Source organism: Staurois parvus, unplaced genomic scaffold, assembly GCF_062004578.1.
Source record: "Staurois parvus isolate SC_StPar_1 unplaced genomic scaffold, SC_StPar_1.0 ptg000437l, whole genome shotgun sequence".
NCBI lineage: Eukaryota > Metazoa > Chordata > Amphibia > Anura > Ranidae > Staurois > Staurois parvus.
In genome coordinates this window covers 2,180,744-2,205,272 of record NW_028318233.1, presented here as the reverse complement: position 1 = coordinate 2,205,272, position 24,529 = coordinate 2,180,744, and the positions used below count along the sequence as shown (strand labels likewise).

At 37.2% G+C, this 24,529-nt stretch overlaps 1 protein-coding gene across 1 annotated transcript in view; it reads right to left on the bottom strand.

The window, feature by feature from the left end:
• The window catches only part of LOC149454154 (ATP-dependent translocase ABCB1-like), a 78,913-nt gene extending 57,365 nt beyond the window's left edge, over positions 1-21,548 (bottom strand). Inside the window, exons 1-3 of the mRNA XM_089687772.1 lie at positions 21,516-21,548; positions 10,002-10,077; positions 5,807-5,897 (exon numbers count right to left, since the gene is read on the bottom strand). Coding sequence (XP_089543898.1) covers positions 5,807-5,897; positions 10,002-10,047 — 137 coding nt within the window. The 5' untranslated portion in view covers positions 10,048-10,077; positions 21,516-21,548. The remainder of the gene's footprint in view (positions 1-5,806; positions 5,898-10,001; positions 10,078-21,515) is intronic.
• Positions 21,549-24,529: the final 2,981 nt, after the last annotated feature.

Sequence of the window (24,529 nt, the reverse complement as noted above, 5' to 3'; positions counted from 1 at the left end):
AGGGGGCCATTTTACTGCTGTAGGTTAGAATATCAATGCAGAAACACCTGACAATTTGCAATGCACTGGATACACTAGTAGAATTTGGTTTAAAAGGTTTTGTTTTAGGAATGTTTTTTGAATTTTCTGAGTGTTACTAAGTGTAATCTTAGACTTCGAGTTGTCCTTTCAGCAGCCCCAAATCCAATCACTGTCCAAATCTTGTAGACTTCAACTCCGGAACATCTCCAAGATACGCCTGTTCCTAACCACGGAAACCACTAAGCAACTTATTCACTCCATATATATATATATATATATATATATATATATATATTTATTTCGCCTTGACTATTGTAACTCCCTCCTCATTGGCCTACCTCATCGCAAGCTGTCCCCTCTTCAGTCTATCATGAATGCTGCTGCCAGACTCATCCACCTTACTAACCATTCTGTATCTTCCACCCCTTTCTGCCAATCCCTCCATTGGCTTCCCGTTGCCCAACGGATAAAATTCAAAACTTTAACCATTAGCCGCCCGGCCAATGGCCGTTTGGCGGCTTGAAAAGCGCTGCAGCTTTCCGGGTGCACGCCATTTGGCGTGCTCCCGCACATGCGCGGTTGCAGAGTGACGCAGCAGTGCGATCTGTCACCGTCCGTGCACCTCGGACACGGCCGATGACAGATCCGAGTACCGGCTCCCGTTGCTGGTACCATGTGACCTGCTGTGACCAATCACAGCAGGTCACATGACAGTTGTATACAATGGATGGCTTCATTCATGATGCCATCCATTGTATACTAGTGCCTAGCTGTGAATGGTCACAGCTAATCACATGCACATGTCATGTGATTAGCTGTGACCAAATCACAGCTAAGCACAAAAAAAAAAAAAAACAAAAGCTGAATGAATCGATTTCATTCAGGTAAATGCTTGCTTATAGCAAAGTAATTCTTTGCTATAAGCAAATTGTGTAAAAAAAAAAAAAAAAAAAATACTGATCACTTCCCCAAAGTAGTACAGTGTTACTATGGTAACATTGTACTATTTTGGTCATAGTAAAATATGAAAAAAAATCTTAAAAAAAATAAAAAAAAATGTAATAAAAAATTAAATATAATAAAAAAAAAAAAATATATATATTTTTTTTTTTTCATACTGTCACCAGTCAGTGTCACTGTTCACCGCCATGCCAGTTATATGATGACGCTGTACTGCACTGGTGACAGTATGTAAAAAAAAAAAAATAGTGAAAATAATTTTTTTAATTTTTTAATTTTCCGAAAAATTATGACAAAAAAATACAACTTCAAAAAACTCGCCATGCCTCTTATGAAGTACGTCGGACTGTCTACTCTGCAAAAAGGGGTCATTTGGGGGATATCTGTACTGTTCTGACATTCTTGGACCTCAAGATATTAGATTGGCTGTCAGTACTTCAGGATTGATCAATATTCGGATCTATACCATAGTTTGTGAACTCTATAACTTTCCTACAAACTAAAAAATACATCCTAATTTGGGTTATTTTCACCGAAGACATGTAGCAGAATACATCTCGGCCTAAATTTATGAAGAACAATTATTTATTTGTAAACTTTTATAACAGAAACAAAGAAAAAATGTGTTTTTTTTTTTTAATTTTTGGTCTTTTTTTGTTAATTTAGCAAAAAATAAAAACCCCAGCGGTGATTAAATACCACCAAAAGAAAGCTCTAGTTGTGTGAAGAAAATGATCAAATTTTAGTTTGGGTACAGTGTTGTATGACCGCGCAATTGTCATTCAAAGTGTGAGCGCTGAAACCTGAAAACTGGCCTGGGCAGGAAGGTGTAAAATTGCACGGTATTGAAACGGTTAACAATAACGTATAAAGCCATTTATAACTCTGCCCCAAATTACATCACCGATCTGGTCTCTAAATATCACCCAAATCATACTCTCCACTCCTCACAAGACCTCCTACTCTCTAGCTCCCTTGTCTCCTCCTCCCATGCTCGTCTCCAGAGCTTCCCCCATCCTCTGGAACTCTCTACCCCAATTTATCAGACTATCGCCTACTCTGCTCACTTTTAGTCGATCTCTGAAAACCTCTCTTCAGGGAAGCCTATCCTGCCCTCAGCTAATACTGGAATGTTCTACTTTTCCAACCAGTCCATCCCCCACAGTTACTACCTTGTGTACCACTAGCCCCTCCCTCCTAGATTGTAAGCTCCAAGGAGCAGGGCCCTCAAATCCCTCTTGTATTGAACTGTATTGTTGCTGTATTGTCTCCTGTTATATTGTAAAGAGCTGTGCAAACTGTTGGCGCTATATAAATCCTGTATAATAATAATAATTATTGGGATCAAATTGATGTTTGTTTTTGACCACAGCAACAAGAAATTTCAAAGGAGCAACATGGAAAATTCATAGTGATTTCTGACATAGAACGTGGTAATTATGCAGTAAAGTCCATTCATTACAAAATCAAATGTTAATAGTAAACACAATTTTGAAGTATTTTTGAAGACCATTCATCAAGAAATCAAATGTACAGAGATTATTCTCATGAATTAGAACAAATATTTGTTTAAAAATCTACTGGTGTGTGGCCAACACTTCCGTCTCATCCGTTCATTTTTTTAAAATGAGATCTTTAAAAGGGTAGGTTCACACCACCTGCAGAGAAAAGCATTCCATTTTTTTTCTATGGGTAGTGATCTCAGGTGTCAGCAAAGGAAGGGGGGGGTGGCGGTTGTGTCATGTTTTTACAACACAAGGCACTAATTTCTCATTTTTCTCAGCTCAACTGCCATGAATAAAAAAACTCAGTTGCACAGCGACCTGCTGAGCAATATGGAAAAATGCAGGCTTGTTGAATTTTTTTTCTCCATCAATCTGCCCCAACAGCTGATAGCTACAAGGAAATGTGAATGGCGCACAAAGAAAATCATCATTTTCTGTGTGCCCTCGTGGAGAGCTGCATTTTGCTTATGCAGAAACATAATCTAAAAATGAAGGAAACAGCCTTTGTGGCTGTTGGCTTGTAGTTGTCAATGAACTACCATGGCGCTGTGGAGCGCCGTGGTAGTTCATTGAGTCTTCCCGTCAGTAAGTATCTGCTTGCCCGTATGGGATGTATGAGCAAGCAGATACAGTGACAGCTCAGAAGGAGATCTACGGATCGCTGGTGCAATGCTTTAGTGGCTCCATCAACAAAAATAAATAAATGCACATATTTTAACCTGCAAAATAATGTGCATTTATTATTATTTTTTTAAACGTGAACATATCCTTTGACTTCCTCTATTCCTTTCAGAATTAAAAAAAAAAAAAAAAAAAAAAAAAGATTTTGGCTTTAGATATATTTTGAGAATTAGAAGATATATCCAAACACAGAAGCAGTGTGGAGGTTTTAGAGAACATAGAAAAACCTTTGAAAATAAGCAGGATTTTACAGTAAAGTAGTTTTGGATACAAAAAAAAAAAAACCACGATGAAAAAACTTTGTTAAAGGTTCCTTAAATTCAATTTCTCTGGATAGAAATTGCTGTTTTTTACTTGATTTTTTACTTTATTTAATCTTTACAAATAATATTCGATTAGGGCAGAAAAAATATAAGCCAAAGAAAGGAATATTAATTTACTAAAAGCGAATACCAGAGGAGTACAACAATACATTTGTCTCCATGTCTAAAAATAGGTAGCGGGGCAGAAAAAAAGAACCGTTAAACCACCTACAGAGTAACTCAAATGAAAATTGTACCCTACACTGGGTTAAGCAACACTGGTGACAAACAACTGAAAAGCTGTCATTTACACGAGCATGTTGAGCAGAAGAAAAAGCCATTTCTGCTAAGCACTCAGAAGCAAAATAACTAAGGGAATGAGTAACACATATAAGAGTGGCAAAGGGACTTTGAACATACAGTATTGTACCGATAGAACCTAGAACGCTATTATGAACAGTCCCAATGTGTCACAATTCTCTTTCTGTATTTGATGTCTTTCTAAAGTATCAGTCCATGTTTAAAAAAAAACACCATCAATCCCCATGCAATGTCCCTCTGCCGAATCTCCTCTGCCTCAATAGCATGTTATAAAAGTCACGTCTAAGGATGAATTACTGATCTGTGGGTGTTTACCAGGCCAATAAATAACAGAAATTAAGAAATGTCTTCGTTTTTGTTGGTTAGCAGTATTCTGGGGAAACAATTCCTTAAACAGCTATAATGCGTGAGATGCTGAGCTCATGCTACCTACTCACTACGATTAGCAGAAGATACTTAAATAACTATCTAATTTTAAGGTACCGGCAGACAGTATATAGTAGTATAGTAGTTCCTACATCAGTGGTAGGCATAGTTACCAAGGGGTCCCTGTGCAACAACAGATAGATAGATTAGATAGATATGGAGAGTAGGCTTTGCAATAGTCCATAGAGAAAAAACACAACGCTCCAGTTCTATGCGGCAGGATCCAGCCAACACTCCAAACGCAGAAATGCTCACCTCCAGAAACTGCATAAACAAAAGGAAATGGCTGGCTGAGAATAGTCAAACAATTGTCAAAACATTTAAGCACACAGATAAAAGTACAAGCAGGAGAAACGTTGACATGTTTCACGCTTCGTATCGCTTATTGAAAACCTTGGTTATGAATAAGCACTACAGGGCGTGAAATTCAACAACATCTCCTGACTGTACTTTTTTCTGTGTGCTTAAATGTTTTGACCATTGTTCATGAGTATTCTCAAGAAATCTACAATTTCCAGTGGAGTGTGCGTCCATTTCCTTTTGTTTCTAGTCTTTGCAATATTTGACCTCTCTGTCTCTCATGGCTCAATTAGGGTCAGAAAGAGAACCCGTTCCTTGCCTCCTGCTCAAATCGCATCCATAGAAAATGGAAGAATATTTTTGCATTTCTCATTGCTGATCAGGAAGGGAGTAAAAAGGAAGTTATCGCTGTCCATAATTTAGATAACATACATCAGAAGGATGAAAAGACCCTGAAAAATTCCTGCCAGCTATTACATGCCCTAGATGTGAGTAGTGTCCAAGTCTACATGAGAAATGTAGGGTCCAATCACCCATCCCAAACACATCTAATATCAATAGGCCCCAAATCTCAGTTTGCACACATGGTATGTTTATCCCTTTCCTGCATGCATAATCTAGACGCTGGCTCACATTGGGCAAACATACATTTTTAGCCTTTGAAGGAAGAAGGGGACCACTTAAGCACTAGATTATCTCAGCGAAAAAACAGTCCTGACTGGTTATTTTATCTACAGATAGTTCTTGAGTATCAATTTAGAGATGACCTATGGACGTACAGTAAGGGTATTGCTCGGCCTGACTCAATCAAGATAATTATGTCTGCAGGTACCTTAGAGTGACTGATTAAGCAGGCATACTTAAATCTTTCTGAAACTGTCATGCTTGTCGTTTAATCACTTGTAGGTTCCAAAAGGCATTGGTATAGGTAAAGTGGAAAGCCCTCTTTAATATTATGAGGTTTAAGTATAAAAAAAACTGAACCTCCCCAACTTTACTAGACTACAAATTTACATTCAAGAGAGTACGTTAGATTGTCTATCCGTAGTCATTATGCATCTATAATTGTTAAATAGGTGGCTGTTCCTTTGAAATATATATACTCCTTTCTTGACGTCAATATCAAAAGATTTATTGAGCAAGGCAAAAAAAAAAAGTTAAGAATATATTGTCAGTTCACACCACACTTGAAAATAAATTTTCTTTTTAGAACAGTTGTCAGCAGAGGTTGACCCCACTTAAATCACCATCGGGGATAGAAAAAAATTGTTACAGGAAGAGGTGCCTTACTTGTCTGTCTTCTTCTTTATTATCTCATTACTTGCTGGCTTTTCATCTTGTTGAAAGGTAGGGTTGTCATAAACATGATCGGGAAAGCCATCTGGAAAAAGGAAATGTCAAAAAGATACCAGTCATCGGCTATAAAAAAGATACCATCAATCAATCTGTTCAAAACTACAGAAAAAAATTAAAAAAAATTACTACAGCTCTATTATATTTTATGACATAATATATAATATTACCTGTAGAAAAGTAATGAATACATAATTAGTAATAAAGAAAACAGGCACAGTAATAAAAAGAGTCAGATAACATATTGAATGATAAGATATCAGTAAGTTACATAAAAGATGGGAAAATATGGAAATATTTATTAAACAATTAACATTTTTTTAAAACTATTGTGATATCACACATTTATTGTATAGATTGGAAATAAGCACAAATTAGCTTTGGGATTATATTTCACTCATAATTAAAACCCAAGAATATACTTTTGTTTTACACAAAGGCTGAAAAAATAATGGAAACTTTCCTTGTATATGTCTGGATGTTTGAAGCTCACTTCACTTCACATTTTAGTAATAAAGTAGATACTGTAGTCAAAAAGGCTCAGATATAATGCAAATCTCAGATACAATCCTGGAAAATGAACTCCAGGCAAACAGCTAAATACATTGATGTAACATCCATAAAACAGCTGTTTTACCCACCAAAGGATTTGTATTTCTGTTCACCCAGTCCTGAGAATCACACAGCTCTGCCAAACCATACAGCCCTATCTGACAGGGCAGCGGACCTGATTTTTCTCTGCTGCAGTTTAGGAACACTTACAGGTCTTTCCCAATTCAGAGCCTGTGATTGGATAGCAAAAGGGAGAAGCAGCAGACTGATGAGCTCATCTTTATAGCACTCTGCTCTCTCCTCCGGTCATTATGTCTCTTGCTAGAACATGAAACACTATGGCATTACTGGCTGGCTCTTTATGCTACTTCTCCCTCTTCCAGTCTAAACTCTGCTGTACAGGAGATTACAAGAAGCTGATACCAGATCAAATGTACTGTAGGTACTTACACTGCTTGGAATTTAAAAACACATGTATTCTTAACCACTTGCCCTCCACCCTATAGCAGAAGTACTGCTACAGGGCGACAAAAAAAAAAAAAAAAAAAATCACAAATATAAACTGTATGTCATTTGCATTTCTGGGTAGAGGGCCAGTGCGCCGCCCTACCCATGCCATTATTAGATACTGGGGTGTCAATCACTGGGTCCCGACTTGCGATTCCCAGCCAGGAATCAGTGATTGTCAGCAGGGCTGAGAGGGGAGAGAGGTCTGTAAACACAGATCATTCTCCTGTCAGCAAGGACATGCTGCTTTGTATCTGTCTGCACAGCAGAGAGAAACAAAGCAGCATGTCTCCCAAGTAAAACACAGCACACAATATAAAACATACATAGCACGCAGTTAACCCTCTGATTGCCCCAGATGTTAACCCCTTCTTGCCCAGTGTCATTAGTACAATGTCAGTGCTTTTTATTAGCACTGATCACAGTATCAGTGTCACTGGGATGTCAGTGGCAGTTAGTCAGTTCCCAGCCAGCGTCAGAATGCCTTCTGCAGTCCTGCAGTCCCACTATAAGTCGCTGATTGCCGCTATTACTAGTAAAAAAAAAAAGAAAAAATTCCAGTATACTGTATATACAGCCATTTGTAAACTCTATAACATTCACGTTAACCAATTAATATACACTTACCGGGATTTTTTTTTTTTTAGCAAAGACATGTAACAGAATACATTTTGGCCTACATTTATGAAGAAATTTGATTTAAACTTTTTTTTATTGGATATAATTTTTATAGCAAAAAGTAAAAAATTGGGGTTTTGTTTTTTCAAAATTGTCAGGTTTTTTTTGTTTATAGCGCAAAAAATAAAAAAAACCGCAGAGGTAATCAAATACCACCAAAGAAAGTTCTATTTGTGGGAAAGAAATGACATAACTTTCATTTATGTACAACATTGCATGACCGTGCAATTATCAGTTAAAATAACGCAGCATCGAATCCCAAAAAATGGCCTGGTCAGGAAGCGGGGTAAATCCTCTGGAAGGCAAGTAGTTAAGCAGTACTAAACCCAAAAACAAACATTTATTATATTGCAGTTTACTAATTCTTAGATGTAATGATGACTGCATTTGTTCTTTTCAAAAGAACATGCTTTCTTGCAAATGTATCAGTTACAGGGATGAGACAAACCATTTAACACTGACAGAGGTGCTTAGAATGGTCAGCTTTTATCTATGTAAAACCCTTATCCCAAAAGGAAAACATTTTACTGTAACTGGCAAAGCGTGAGCTGGAGTTTGGCTTCGGTTTGCTAATGTATGTTACTGTGCAGATTGCCAGGTGAGAACAGAGAAAAAAAAAAGCTTAAAAATAGAAACCAATGCAACCAAAAGATCAATGGATTCAATGCTGCCCTAATGTGTGTCTAATCTACAGTATATCTATTTACAGTTCAACTTTAACTGCTTCTGGCAGCTCTATAGCAGAAATACTGCTACAGGGCGACACGGGTGTGCAAAATCACATATATATATATATATATATACACACACACATATACACACACATATACATACACACATATACATACACACATACATACATACACACACACACACACACACACACACACACACACACGATTGTGCAGTTCTGGGTAGGGGGCGTGCACGCCCTACCTGTGCCGCAATTTGCGGCCTCAGCTGTCAATCACCGGGTCCCGGCCAGTGTTTTCTCACCGACATCCATGATCACAGAGTATCTACAAAGGGGGAGCGACCTGTGTATAAACAGCACAGATCTCTCCTCTGTCAGCTCCTGCACCCTGCTTTGTATGGCAAAAACAGAGCCATACAAATCAGGGTGCTTACAGTGAAACACAGCATCACAGTAAAACCGCACACAGTTAACCCTTTGATCGCCCAAATGTTAACTCCTTCCTGCCCAGTGTCATTAGTACAATGTCAGTGCTTTTTATTAGCACTGAATAGTAGTCACTGGGGATGTCAGTGACATCAAGTCAGTTCCCCCCAGTGTCAGAATGCCTGCCGCAGTCCCGATTTAAGTCGCTGATCGCCATCCTTACTAGTAAAAAAAAAAAAAATTCCATTATATATACCTCCATTTGTAAACACTATTACTTTCACAGAAACCAATTAATTTACACGTATTGGGATTTCTTTTAACAAAGACATGTAGCGGAATACGTTTTGGCCTAAATTTATGATGAAATTTTTTTTTTTTTATTTTATATACTGGACATGTTTAATAAGTCAAAAATATTGTTTTTTTTTTTCAAAATTGTCAATCTTTTTGTCTATGGCACAGACAATGAAAAAACAAAAAAGACGATCAAATACCACTGAAAGAAAGCTATATTTGTGGGGAAAAAAAGGACGTAAATTTCATTTGGTTGCAGTGTTGCATGACCGCGCAATTGTCAGTTAACATAATGCAGCGATGCATTGCAATAAAATTGGCCTGGTCTGGAAGGGGAATAAATCCTCTAGAGGGCAAGTGGTTAAAATAGCAGTCTAAGAAGCCCCTTCTGTATGGATTGCATATTGAGTTCCAGCTTCTAATCTTTTCCAGTGTTTTCCATGCAGAACAGTGGTAAATGGAAGAGGACTAGATCGCTGTGGATATGTAAGTTGGGTAACTCAAACTCTAAAGTATGAGATCTATTGAAGATGGAGTGATAGGAATTGTAGAGTAATCAAGAGGAAATATATATAGAGAGGATAACAGGCAAATAAAGACAGAGGCACAAAGAAGTGTGAGATTTAGCAGTGATGGTGTATGAAGGAGTAATCATGTATGCATGACTTGGCTTTGCTTGAAAAAGAAAGCTATGATGTGAGAGGAGCTACATGGTGGATGGTCCTGCAAATAAAATACTAAATCATTAGAATGAAGACATATCTTTAAAAGAATCATAAAAAACAGTTGGCAAGAGAAAGTAATTCTTTGCATTTTCATTCCAAGTTGTAAATGGTCTGTAGAATGTTTATTGGGTAGCTCAGCTACAGATGAACATCTATTTCCAATAAGAAATAAAAAAAAATAAACTGTACACAAAACAATAGCAAAGAAGAGTGAACTGGAACATTTTCAAATACTGTATAATAGAGGACTTACCAATGATGTGTTTGTCTTTCTTCGGCATTTCTGTTGTGTCTCTCATATTGACCCAGCGATTATAAGAAACTGAGACCTGTTAGAATGTAAAATGACACTTGCCTATATTATCCAGTAGAATGAGTGACACATGTATCACATCATGCTGCAGCGCGTACAATGAAGATGTTACAGTGTTCTTCACCCAGGTTACCAAGAGCAGAAACAGTGCTAGCAAACATTAAATTTTAAAGTCGCACCATATATACAATCATGTCAAGTATTGAGAAACAAGCTGAATGTAACATGTAATTTGTTTTAATTTGTTTTAAAAAATGATTGTTTAATTAAGTGATGTCGAAATTGTAATTAAACTCTCCTGCATATTTTGTCAGGCATGAAGGAAATAATAACTGAAAAAATTATGCAGGGGAGTTTAATTACACACAAGAATTACCTTAGCTATCATAATCTCTTGACATCATCACCTTAATTAAATAACAATTTAAATGTCCAACTTAACAAAGTACCATCTTCTGTAACACATGAAATTATCAGAAGACAGAGGAATTCCACCTACAACAACTGCGAGCCACACAATTCTTAGATCCATCTGATGTCACTTGAGGACAACACTGTATCAAATTCTCACCTTCACTGCATCCCACTGAATGGGGAGGTCACTGGAATGGCCACTGGCACAGCCACTATTTACACAAGGCAGTATATTGACCAGGGGCGGACTGACAACTCATGGGGCCCCCAGGCAATAGGGGATCATGGGGCCCCTGTGTCCTTGCCCAAACTCAAAATGAAAAAGGTACCAGGGGCATCTCATGGGGCTGCTTACTGACCCAGGGCCCTCGGGCAGTGCCCGAGTTTCCAAATGGTCAGTCCACCCCTGATATTGACATTATCTTAATGTACCCAGAGGGTAAATCAACTCCACACTAGGACCCAAGAGGTCAAAGGTTTGCTTCTTTTAAATACACCTGTCATAAATCAATCTGAACATTATAATTGAATGCTTGAATAGATTCACTGTCAGAGTAAAATGTCACCACAGTCAGTTGAAGCAAAGATACCATCATTTGATTTACAGTGTGTGGGTGGGACCAGGAGGTTGGTACCAAAGTTGAAGGAAAGACACCCAAGTCCAAGAAAAGTTGACCAGTTATTGTAGTGATGAGTTTCAGGTAAAACAGATAAGACAAAACGGCAACCTGCAGTAACTAACACTAGTAATATATATGACAATCATAAAAACATGATTTATTTTGTATCAAAATTAATATGTAAAATAACACATTCTATTTCACAACAGTACAAAAACATGTAGAAAATGAAAAGATTACAATATCAAGGAGCAGCAAATCTCTTTCCATGTGATCCAGATTCTTTGTAATCTTTGGGTTTGTTCTTATTGGCTTGTGCTCAAAGCGTTTCATTGACTTTATCCACTTCTTCAGGAGCAATCAGCATATAGACATTGGACTACTGATATAAGAACAAATACAAACAATAAAAAAAAAAAAAAAAAAAAAAAAAACACAAAAACATATTTTTCCATCCTGGCATAATAGAGCATCATATTGTAAGTGCACTTACAATATGATGCTCTATTATGCCAGAATGGAAAAATGTTTTGGTGGTTTACAAAGAATTTGGATCACATGGAAAGATTTGCTGCTCCTTGATATTGTAAACTTTTAATTTTCTACACGTTTTTGTACTGTTGTTGTGAAATAGAATGTTATTTAACATATTGACTTTTGATACAAAATAAATCATGTTTTTATGATTATGTTGTGCCTCAAAAGTCTCAATTTTTAGGTCTTTTTTTGGTATATATTCACAATATTAGGGATGTGGCACTTAAACACAGATTTTAATATCAATAACACTAGTAATATTGAAGAACGGACCTTCTGTGCTAGAAAATGGGGCCCTATCTATAGCTGCTGACACTTAACCTCCTACACTTAACCTCCTACCAAAGTGAGTATATTAGCAATCAATAATACAAGGTGCAGCTCTAAACCCAAAATATATAACATATATAAAATAAATATATGAATAAGTGATCTAAAAATCTGTGCAAATGTGCAATTAAAAATTAAATAAAGTGAAACACGTGTATTCCCACCGGGAATATTCAAAGTGTCAAAGTGATAACAACAATCAATCTATTAAAATCACTCAGATATAAATCATCACTCAAAATAAGTCCATATATAAATAGTGTCCAAAAAAGCGACATCTTCATGCATGTGATGACAAGTGATCACACTGTGTATATCCAAACAATGGCTACAGTGGCCTCTCACCTCCTTACATTGACCCCACAGGGTCATCTCACCTTAAGAAAAAACACCACTCTGATGTGTCACCAGATCCTCCCCAGAGTTATGCACTCTGTCAGCAACTTCCTCCCCGGTTCATATATAAACAGAAAGCTTTCATAGTGTAAAACCGTAATTTATTCAATCCATTTGTAATAAAAAATGCCCACTCACATTTTAAATCTTCATTATCTGGCTCCTATACCTCATGCTATGAATGCCTTGCATGGGTATTTGATATAGGGGTTTCAAATATGGCCGCCACACCGGAAATGACGTCACCGCGCTCCCAGAATCCTCCTCGCGTACCGACGCGTTGCGTGACGATAGACACGTGACTTACTCAGGGTTCACCCTAGTCACTCGCAAATGCATGCCAACTCTAGCATCTACCATCTCTGAATATTTTGACATGTGTCTTTTATTGAAGGTAACCCCTGAGTATGCTTTTTTTTGCTATATGCTCAGTATAATTTCCCTGATTTCTGACAAGTTTATTTTTAAAATGTTGAACATTTGCATATGGCTTGATCCACAGTTTTGTGTCATGTAAAAACCAATTGATCAAAAAAACAGCATCTGTTTTTAATATGAATATTCTGAGTACATTAAACTGGGTCCTATAAAATCAATAGATAACTGATGGCTTTCAGATCAGTTTACTTCTAAGGAATGGGTCCGAAAAATAACTGTACATACTGGGAAAAATGAGTCATCCATTGAAAATGGATCAGGTTGACAGATTTGAAATATATCTGTGACAGTTCTCAGCTATCCAGGTCATGATATAGCTAGTATTAGTCACGTTCAACTGGACTTGTTCTGTAATGTTGAAGACATTTTTACAACTTATCCAAGCCACTTCTTCAAATCTAGGTGAACCAAGGAAGTGTCTTGCATAAACTCCAAAACATCTTCAAGATTACAGAACACGTATAGCTGAATGTGACTAATACTATTACCACATTTGTAATAGCTTCTGATATGGTAATTAAATAATTGATACATGAATTTAACAAATACACATTTGCATGTCTCATTTAGTAACTTCAGCAACAGGTGCCAAAAACAGTATAACCAAGGATTGAGCACTTTGTCTTTGTTTTAGATACAAGCCTCATCAGGTGGACAGCTAAAATGTTGTGAATATAATAAGACTGCAGGCATAACATTTTGTGGGCAATAGAACTGCGAATTATACTGAGGGTCATTTGTTAAAGTCAAAAAGTGAAAACAACTGGGTGAAAGTAGGATGATAGATTGGATTTTATTTTTTGGCAAGTGATCAAAGATTTCTCTTAAAGGAAATCTGTGTTGGGAGAAATATGGGGGTGTTCTTTTGTGACCCCATTTAAGAATACTTTCTCTGACCTGAACAAGTAATGACAGTATGTATCCTCTCAGTAAAATGTTTATTTAAAATAAATATTATGTAAGAGAAATGTGCAAACTGCCATTGCCTCTTCTCAATGGCTTTCATGCTGACACATTTTAATTCTCTGTATTACAGATTCGGAATGCAGACTTTCCTGATCTGTATACTAGTTCCTGATTAGTGGTCACCACCAGAGGTGTGGTGAAGTAGTCAAATAACTAGCATCATCATATATGACAGCAATAGAAATTTAACCAGTTAAGAACCTTGGGAATAGGAGGCATTACTTAAAGTTCCTGAGGCAAAGTTTGTATACCCTGGTTCTTTTCCCCACCATGGCCATTTGGCCACTATGGTGTCCGTTTATGACACAGAGAATAGCTGCGATTCAACAGATCTCAGCTATTCTCTGGTCATTCACAGTTTATGACACTCAGGAGATCATGTCAGCCCTTCTCTGGAGATCTGTGTTCTCCCTCCAGATTCTCCAGCCCAGAGCTGGAGAATCAGAGGGACCGAAAACTAAGCAGAGATAATTTACCTCTGCTTAGTAAACTGATCTTTTACTGTAATCTCGCAAGATTATAGTAAAATGAGCCGTTTTCCAGAGTTTGTAGACCGTTCTCCAGCGTTTGGAGACCGTTCTCCCTTCGTTCGGAGAACTGCTTCATAAACTGCATTCACAGGAGAACTGTGTTCTCCGAGAATGCCGGAGAACTGAGCAGCGATCTATTACCGCTGGTTCATAAACGGACACCTATACTTGGTGGGATCCAGCTATCATTTTGATAAGTATGAACCAGCATGCTCCCAGTATTCAGGCTCCATGTGAACACCATAAAACGGACTATTTTAACATATCCATGCATGGCTTGCAGCTCTTAACCTTGTATACTTGCAAAGATTGTAACTAAAGATCTAATACACACAGAAGCTAAGCAAAGTGTTGGGATCACTTCAGATTGGCTGGTGTCAAACATTTGATACACTATTGTTTTCTTTTGTAAGTGCTTCCATTGACATAAAAGGAATCTGTCCCCAAGAAAAGAAGTTTCATACATGCAAAAGTTAATTGTTTACAAAGAAACATGCGATCAGTGTATCATCAAATAAAATCACGAGCCACCTTTTTAAACAATCATCTACCGTTTCAAGGATCAGAGCTGCAGTAAGGGCTCTGAAGAAACTGGGGCCCTATCACACTTTGAATGAGAATTGCGCGATCATGCAACACTGTACCCATATTCATTTTTTTAGCATTTTTTTGAGACAGATAAAACTTTATTTTGGTGGTATTTATTCACCACTGGGATTTAAATTTTTTTTTTTGCTATATAAATGAAAAAGTCCCAAAATGTTGAAAAAAAAGGTTTTTCTTAAAAATATTTGCAAATAAATAATCTTTCTTCATAAATCTTGTCCAAAATGTATTCATGTATCTATTTTAGTAAAAAAAAAAAAACAATTTATAATCAAAAATTATAATTTTTCTAAATTTTAACATTTTCATTATTTATTTTTGTTTTGTCTTTTACATAGTCACCCTAGCAGTACAGTGTCACTATAGTGACACTGTACTACTTGTGGTTGGGTGATGTAGATTTTTTTTTTTTCTTTACACAGACTGCTTTTACACCCATAAAGGCTGTAAAAGCAATCATTTCGCCTTCTCTTTGGCTGCATTCTTTCAGCCATTGAGAAATACTGTGTGAGCTGTGATTGTTCACAGCTTGTCACATTGTACAAGGCTGTTTTGAATAGCCTTGTACCATGTGACATCTGATCATTCACAGATTTTACACGTAGTAAGCAAGATGTCACTTCTGATATCATTGCTTACTATTCTTTATGTGATCACTGATTGGCCAATCAGTGATCACGTGATCGGGACCTCACAGAGGTCCTGTACAATGATCGGTGTCCCACTGTGTATACAGTGGGCACTGGATCGTGGTGCTGCGCGCTCCAAGGGAGCTCGCACAAGCAGGGAGGTCATTTATAAATGGCCACCCGACCCTGCACCCGTCCGATTGTTTATATACATGGGCCAGGCGGGAAGTGGTTAAAGTAAATAAAGCATCTCAACCCCCAATGTGGTGTCAAAGACAAATTTTTTATCTTGCCTTTGTTTTAACAATTAAGGCTCCATGCACACTGGCTTAAAAAAATTCCAGTGCTCTTGGCAGAAAAAAACACTAGTGGTTTTTTACTAGCATTTAGCAGCTTTTAGGAGTGTTTTGAGTTTTTTCTGCCAGAAAAACAAACACTCTCAAAAACACAAAACAGAAGGATTTTTTCTACCTCTAAATGCGGAACTTAAAAAAATGCCACTAGACTACCTAATGTGAATGAACACATAGGATAACATTAGTTGTTTCTACAGGCAAAGCGCTAAACTCCTCTTGGAGCACTGTTTTTTTTTTTTGTTTGTTTTTAAAGCCAGTGTTCATGGACCCAAAGACATCTTTAATTTTGCAATTCCGTTTTGAAGTTCACACCTAGTAGGAAACATACATTTAATGTCCAAATTTTGACAAGTTAGCTATGAAAATTCATCATTTTAGAATTTTGTTAATAGCTAAACTGATATCAAAGCTTTGGATAGATTCCAGAGGACTGAAAGACTATCTACAGTATCTTCTATCCTGGTATTCAAACCTTCTCACACTGCTGCAGCTACTGTCCATTATTTTTAACATTCGTTCTTAAAACCAAACAAAAAGAAAAACAATGGGGTTGATTTACTAAAGGCAAATATGCTGTTAACTTCGCAAGAAAATTTACCCTACAGCCCGATGAATGTGGTAAACCTTCACTTTTCAGAGAATATCCAATTATGGGCAAGAAAATAAAAAACAAAAATAGTGTTTTGCTTGCATAGGATTGGATGATGGAAGTCAGCAGCATTTTGCTTCATTCACTAAGATCTGGGGCAAATTCCCTTGCAAAATGAACAGCCTTTTTGCCTTTAGCAAATCAACCCCAATGGGTGAAGGTGAGAACTAAGCTAGGAACTCATGGAGAGGTATGAAAATCATCTGGGTGATTTAAATACTTCCCATCCAGCCCATGTACATAAACGGCCAGATGAGAGCAGTGCAGGAGCGGGTGGCCGTTTATAAACAGCCCCCGCATTCACTGCCTGTGCGCACTCCGAGAGCACGCAGCACCGTGATCTGATCCCTGTATGGGACCTATATGTGATCCCGATTCATGTGATCACTGATTGGCCAATCAGTGATCACAGGAACAGTAGTAAACAAGATGTCACTTCCTGACATCATTGCTTACTATTTTTGAAATCTGTGAATGATCACAGAGGTCACATGGTACAAGGCTATTCACAACAGCCTTGTACCATGTGACAAAGCTGTGACCAATCACAGCTCTCACAGTATTTCTCAATGACTGCAAGAATGCAGCCAGAGAGAAGGAGAAATTATTGCTTTTACAGCTTTATGGGTGTAAAAACAAAATCGGTGTAAAAAAAGAAAGAAATCATCATCCCCCACAAGTAGTACAGTGTCACCATGGTGACACTGTCCTGCTAGGGTGATGGTATGTTAAAAAAAAATAAATAAAAATGTCAAAAACATGATTTATGAAGATAGATTATTTATTTGCAAAATTTTATAAAAAAACCCACTTTATTTCAAAATGTTTGGATTTTTTCATTTCTATAGCAAAAAAATAAAAATCCCAGTGGTGAATAAATACCACCAAAATGTAGTTTTATCTGTCTCAAAAAAATATTAAAAAATGCATATGGGTACAGTGTTTCATGACCGTGCAATTGTCATTCAAAGTGTGATAGCGCTGAAAGCTCAAAATTGGCCTGGACAGGAAGGGGGGAAAGTGTCCAGACTTGAAGTGGTTAAAAAGGGTTCTTATTTTGTTAAAGTGAGAAACTTCCTTCATTTGTGCTGTGATGAGCATTTTTTAGCTGAGAGAAAAAAAAAAAAAAAAAAGATCCAATAGTTGCAATTAGGGAGCTGACAGATGGTCTCAGCTTTTAGTTGTCGGAGTTGTGAACTTTTTTATGAATATTGGGCAGCACAGTGAGAAAATGGTTAGCACTTCCGCCTGGCAGCACTAGGGTTGTTGGTTCGAATCCCAACCACGGCACCACCTGCCTGGAGTTTTTGTGTTTTCCCTGTGCCTGCGTGGGTTTCCTCTGGGTAATCCGGTTTCCTCCCACATTCCAAAGACATGCTGGTAGGTGAATTGGCTCCTGTCTAAATTGTCCCTAGTATGTGTATGTATGAATGTAAGTTAGGGACCTTAGATTATACTCCCCTTGAGGGTTAGGGACTGATGTAAATGTAAAACGTATATGTAAATATTGGAATGCCGACATATATACTGTATATTTAATGATTTTTTTTTACTACAAATGTAGGAAAAATTTTGTACTCAATACCTTTACTTCATTATAAAGAAGAGTGGGACAAAGTTAAATAAGTGTTACTGGGTTATGCACACAACTGTCAATCAAATCTGGAAACAAAGTGTTGACATATTAGTTGCCAGAAGTATTTCAAAGAGTACATATAACTGCCAACCTGTTCAGGATATTAGGCATTAAACTGTCGGCTTCCCCTGGCATGCACCACTGTAATTTAAAGCAGCGCTCCAGTCCCCATAATCAATTTTTTTGTAATTCCCTTGTGATTGTTATTATACATTTAAATTAGAATACTGTTAGAACAGTATTCATGCTGGTTAGCTTAAAATGTTTAAAAATGTACCTGATCTCAGTCGCAGCCAGGTGGCCATTAAGGATGTGGGCATCTGAAGCCAACTTGTGTCTTTTTCCAGGATTCGGTGCAGTTGGCTACCCAGCATGCACCTCCCGATCTCGAACCTGCGCATTATGACAGTGCGCGGCGTATTGTGTTTAGTGCAGGTTGCCGTAGCAATGGCAGCATCATGGAAGTACCCATCATGTTGCTATGGCAACCTGTCAATCACATTACATTATTAGGCTTCCCAAAGACTCCTGGGATAGATGACGCCGATATCCCAGGAGTCAATGGGAATCGCCTAATGACGTCATCGCCTAGGCGGCCGAGACAGGAAGTGCCACCCGAAGAATTAAATTAACCATTTGAGGACCATAAGATTATGGAACGCCAAAAGAATCAATTTTTTGTTTTTAAAGTTCGTACACTTCAGTTGCTGTAACTAAGCCATTTCATGAAATAATTGGCAAAAAGCTAGATCCATTTGTTGATAAGAACTAATATTTTGACTCAAACCAAAAAAAAAAAAAAATACTTTAAGTTCTTTATCAGATGATACAGGCAATTAAAAACATGGGACAAATACATCCCTTGGTCCTCAAAGGGTTAAAGGAATTTAGAAACAAACAAAAATATTTCCATTTCGCACTGTACATTGAAGGGGCATTTAAAATATTTGAAGTTCAAAAAAAGGCTGGAACTCCGCTTTAATATAAAGTGGGCGTACTACTGCTTTGTCATAGTATTTCTGCATACTGCATATGTGAAAAATATATATGGTGATAGTTCTTTGTTTATGTAGAATTCATTCATCTATGTACAATAGCTAAATTGCCAGACAGCTAATCCAGAATCTTCATTCCCTATGACCGATCTGCAGATTACTATTCAATTAAAAATATAATAAACTGTTTTGGAGCCACCCCCGCCTTACAACTTGGAGAATAAGAAGTAGTAAAGCAGTAGTAGTGTCTTACGACTTCTTATTGTCCAAGTTGTAAGGGAGGGTTGCTCCAAAACAGTTTATTATATTTTTAATTGAACAGTAATCTGCAGATCGGTCATAGGGAATGAAGATTCTGGGTTTGCGGTCTGGCAATCTAGTTATTGCACATAGATGAATTAATTATACATAAACAAAGAACTATCACAATATATATTTTCCACATATATAATACGCAGAATTACTACGACAAAGCAATAGTATGCCCAGTTTGTTATTAAATTACAGTGCTGCATGCCAGGAGAAGCTGGCAATTTTCTGCCTAATATCCTGAACAGGCTGGCACCACTCTGTTTCTAAAGGGCCATACAATGTAACCCAAAGATTTTTTTTTCTGTAAACATATTTTCTCCTCGCCATCATCATGCTGGGATTTGTGTTGTCACTTCTCAAGAATGTAAAGCTGAACATGTCTGCACAAAGAAAAAAAAAACTAAGCTCCAATGATGCAATCAGAACATCCCCTATTTCGAAACATAAAAACTGTGCTGTTAGTCAGGATAATGGGATGGAAGGTTGAGAGTAGACAAGATTGCAGGAGCTAGTAATGATAGAGTTTGTGTTTCCACTGCAGCGTAATGAAAGGACATGGCAGATCTTTAACCTGTATAGTAAAACATACACTATATATGTGGAAAAACTGTAAGATCAACCCCAGACATAACAGCCCTCCAATCATTGTACTCACATCTAGCAAATTACACTCTGTCTGCTAGCTTTTTTTTTTTTTATAGCTCTTTCATCTTATGTAACATTTTAAATTGTGCAACTTGCAAAGAAAAAGAAAATCACTCTTGCCTAACATATGATTTCATCATATTCATCCACTATTTATCAAAGAATAAAATTGGTATCTGTCCATAGTTTCATGAAACATCCCATTTCCAACAGTGCCATCCCTTTCAACAGCTGCTCTGACAATTTCTCTATTTATTTCCTACATATGTGCAAATAAGCCAGGGAATATATTTTGCCAACAAATTTTGCCAGTTTATGAACACTTTCTTCTGATCTTCCCACCAGAAACATAACCAGTAAATTACAATACCCCAAACCTGGCATAACTATTATTTTCAATACCTCATATTACAGTCCATATAGTGATTGCTGTCCAATCTCTCCTACACAGTTAGCAGTAAATGTATGCCAAATCTGGCACAGATAAACTCAGAAATCAAAAGCCAATTGTAGCTCCTGTTCCAATTTTAAATTTCAAATGATCTTGGTGCTGTCTGAACAATTCCTAACTACGTACAAAGCTTGGCATGTATATACAAAACATTGGGACCATCATTTTCTGCAAGTTGCAAATCTTATACTGCCAATTAAGCTTTTCTGAGACAGTTTCACATACTGGATGCTTATGTAATGCCATTTAAAATACGTTACACTGTAGATACGATTATTAATATTTGGAAAGGGTTGAATATACACTAACTACACCAACAAAATGGGGTTGATTTATTAAAGGCAAATAGTCTGCGCACTGCAAGTGAAGTTGTTCTAGATCAGAGGGGAAGCTCTGGAATCAGGGGAGGCTCTACTTATTTCTATCATCCAATCACATGCAAGCAAAAATGCTGCTTTTTTATTTTCCTTGCCTTTGATTGGGTATTCTTTAAAAAGTGAAGCTTTACCTTATTTACTAAGCTCTGGAGCAACTGCACTTGCTGTGCACAGTTTATTTGCCTTTAGTAAATTAAACCCAAAGTGTCCACTCTTTGAACAGGGTGAAATTCCACAGATAATTTTTGAGGTGATATTTATATGACAGCTATATGATGCAGTATTATAAAACAACTTTCACAGTATACAGAATGAAATGGCATAGAACATAATGTACAAAGTGGGGTTATGTGTAGCATATGCAATGTACAGAACTGTGTATGTATACAATGTATGGAGTGCAGTGATCCAATGCATGCAATGTACAGCACTGTGTGTAGACTGCAGGGGTCTCAACTGTATTTATTAACAAAAAAAATTATATATAATTGTTATTTTGCTTCCTTTTTCTTTAATTTAACTTAGTAATTTAGAAATTAGTAGCGCATTGCCTATTAGCTATCTTACCTGAAGGTAATGAAGAGATGAAAGCGCGTGCTCTTTTTGTTCGGATGGGATTTGACACAGTAGTCTGCCTCTTATATACACTAGACTCTACTTGTAAAACCTGTTTGCTGGGAATTATATTTATAATCAGGTGAAAAGCCATCACCTTTTTGTATACACCTCAACTCTTGCCTCCATTCCTCTTCTCACCAAACTGGTTCCAAGTATCCATTAACAACAGGAGGCCAACGCAGTTTACATTTCCCAATTTTGCTATGTCATGTGTGTCAAGAAGTGCAGGTGGAAGAATTTTATAGCTAAAGTCACCCCAGTTCTTTTGTGCAGTTAAGTCTTCTGTGATCTGGATTTCACTAAATTTATAAAAGGGAAATAGACTTAAACCAGGAAAGAATCAGAAAGTATTTTTCATTAGGTAACTTTTTAATTGTCAAATATATATATATATATATATATATATATATATATATATATATATATATATATATATATATATATATATATATACACATATACATATACACACACACACACACACACACACACACACACACACTGTAATTATAACACAACTATTATTTCAGGCAAGTGACGTCAGCTGATTAAACTAACCATTTAGATGCTCTAGTAGAAAGACTGAACCTGATTGGCTGTTAAGATTACAACTCATCATACCCATTTTTATAATGCAGATCTAAACAGGTTTTTATTACCAGACTTCTTTTTATATCATGACAGCATTAAAGTAGGTTAATACACAAGGATATATTTCTATATAGCAATGAGGGTCAACATCAGTTGCCAAAATTCTGTCCAAAGTGCCATAAGGAATGAGCCAAACACTGAAAGTGGATTGGTCACAGCTGTCAGTTTCCTGGTTAGAATAGCCAGGGAAAGATATGTAATGCGGGGTCTCTTTATTGAGACAGTGCATGACTCAATAAAGAGAACCTGTCACCAAAAAAACCATCACATAGGGGACTTTATGTCCCCTATATGATGAAAAAAAAAGTTAAAGTTAAACATTTTTTTTTGTAAAAAAAAAAAATAAAAGTTACACACAAGCACATAACATCCCTGCCCAAAAATATTTGAGCCCCCAACCCCACACATAAGCATGTACAAATGTAAATGCATGCTTTGTGGTACCTTTGCGTGAAAGTGTTGAGTGCAATACACGGTATATATCGCTTCGGAGTGAGAGCAATGATTCTAGCACCATACCTCCTCCATAACGTTTAACGGATGACCTATAGGGGCTTTTGAAGCGTCATCTATAGAAATAGGGTACTGATGTTTGACAATTTCATAGGCGTACACAAATTTTAGGTTTGGAATATTGGATATCTACTCGGCACAACATTGTCTTTTATATTTTACCAAAAACGTGGGTAACTTTACTTTTTACTGAAATTTTGCATTTTCTAGAGCTTTGCAATAATGTTGTGTGACATAAAAATTGGAAGTACCACACTTTTATTCTGTAGGGTGTCTGCTTTCAGAAAATATATGTTTTGGGGGTTTTGTGTAACCTTCAGGCTTAAAATGATTTTTTAAAAATATGTGCAAATGATGCAAAAACGGTTCTGGCAGCGTATATTGCAAAGCCATATTTATCTCTTTCTGGCAAAGGAATACAATGAAGAACTGCTCACAAATGTTCAATACTACAATCTGCTGTTTAGCCAGCTTTTTTAGTTAACATTTCTAATTGTCCCATAATTTGTCATACAAGCTTGTTGGAGTTATACAGGGGAGGTGATTTACTAAAGGCAAATATGCTGTGCACTGCAATGGCATAGCTTAGTAAATGAGGTAAATTCCACACTTCAAAGACATGCTGGTAGGTTACTTGGCTCCTGTCTAATTTGGTCCTAGTATGTGTATGTATGAATGTGAGTTCAGAACCTTAGATTGTACGCCCTTTGAGGGTTAGAGACTGATGTGAATGTAGAATATATAGATAATAGTGTGAAGCGCTGCGTAAATTGACAGCACTATATAAGTACCTGTACTAAATCAATAATAAATAAATGTTCCCTTTGCAAAGAATACCCAAATCACATGTAGGGGAATATTTACCGCAGGGGAAAAAAAGGCATTTGCCTTGGGCAGCATTTTTCCGCCACCACCCGGAAGAAGGGACTCACATAACAGGTGACCAGGGCCAATATTCAGGGAGAGCGGAGAGTCCACCTGGAGGGAAACAGGGAAGGCAGCCAGGCATAGGGATGGAAGGGCTGATCATATGATAGGAGACAGCTGACCATGTGGCAGGAGTTGTAGAAAGCTCACACACTGTTATAGAATGATTGGCGGAGTGCACGAACTTCAGCACACAAGTGTCTGCTGCATCTGCTGATCTCTCCCCAATCCTTTACTTACACTGACAACCACCCAGCTGTCACTTGTCCTCCACTCGTCTCCCCCTCAGTGATCGGTGATTTTTTTCTCCCATGGCCACCTCATGCTTCAGCTCCCACCCCACCTCCCCCTGGGTCTGCGTGCAGTAAGACCACCAAGGAGCCGGAGAGAAGACATCACAGCTCCTATGGCAGCAAGGAGTTTAATCTGTCCAGGCCAATTTTTAGCCTTCAGTGCTATCACACTTTGAATGACAACTGCGCGGTCATGCAACACTGTACCCATATGAATTTTTTAGCATTGCTTTGAAACAGATAAAAAAAAAAAAAAAAACTTTCTTTTGGTGGTATTAATTCACCACTGGGATTTTTATTTTTTTGCTATATATATATATAAAAAAGTCCAAAAAAAAAAAAGATTTTTTTCTTATAAAATTTTGCAAATAAATAATCTTTCTTCATAAATCTTGGCCAAAATGTATTCAGCTATCTTTTTAGTAAAAATACATATTTTTACATTTTTATTTTATGCTTTTTTTTGATTGGTCTCAGCTTGTCACATGGTACAAGGCTGTTGTGAATAGCCTTGTACCATGTGACCTCTGTGATCATTCACAGATTTCACTAGTAGTAAGCAATGATGTCGGCAAGTGA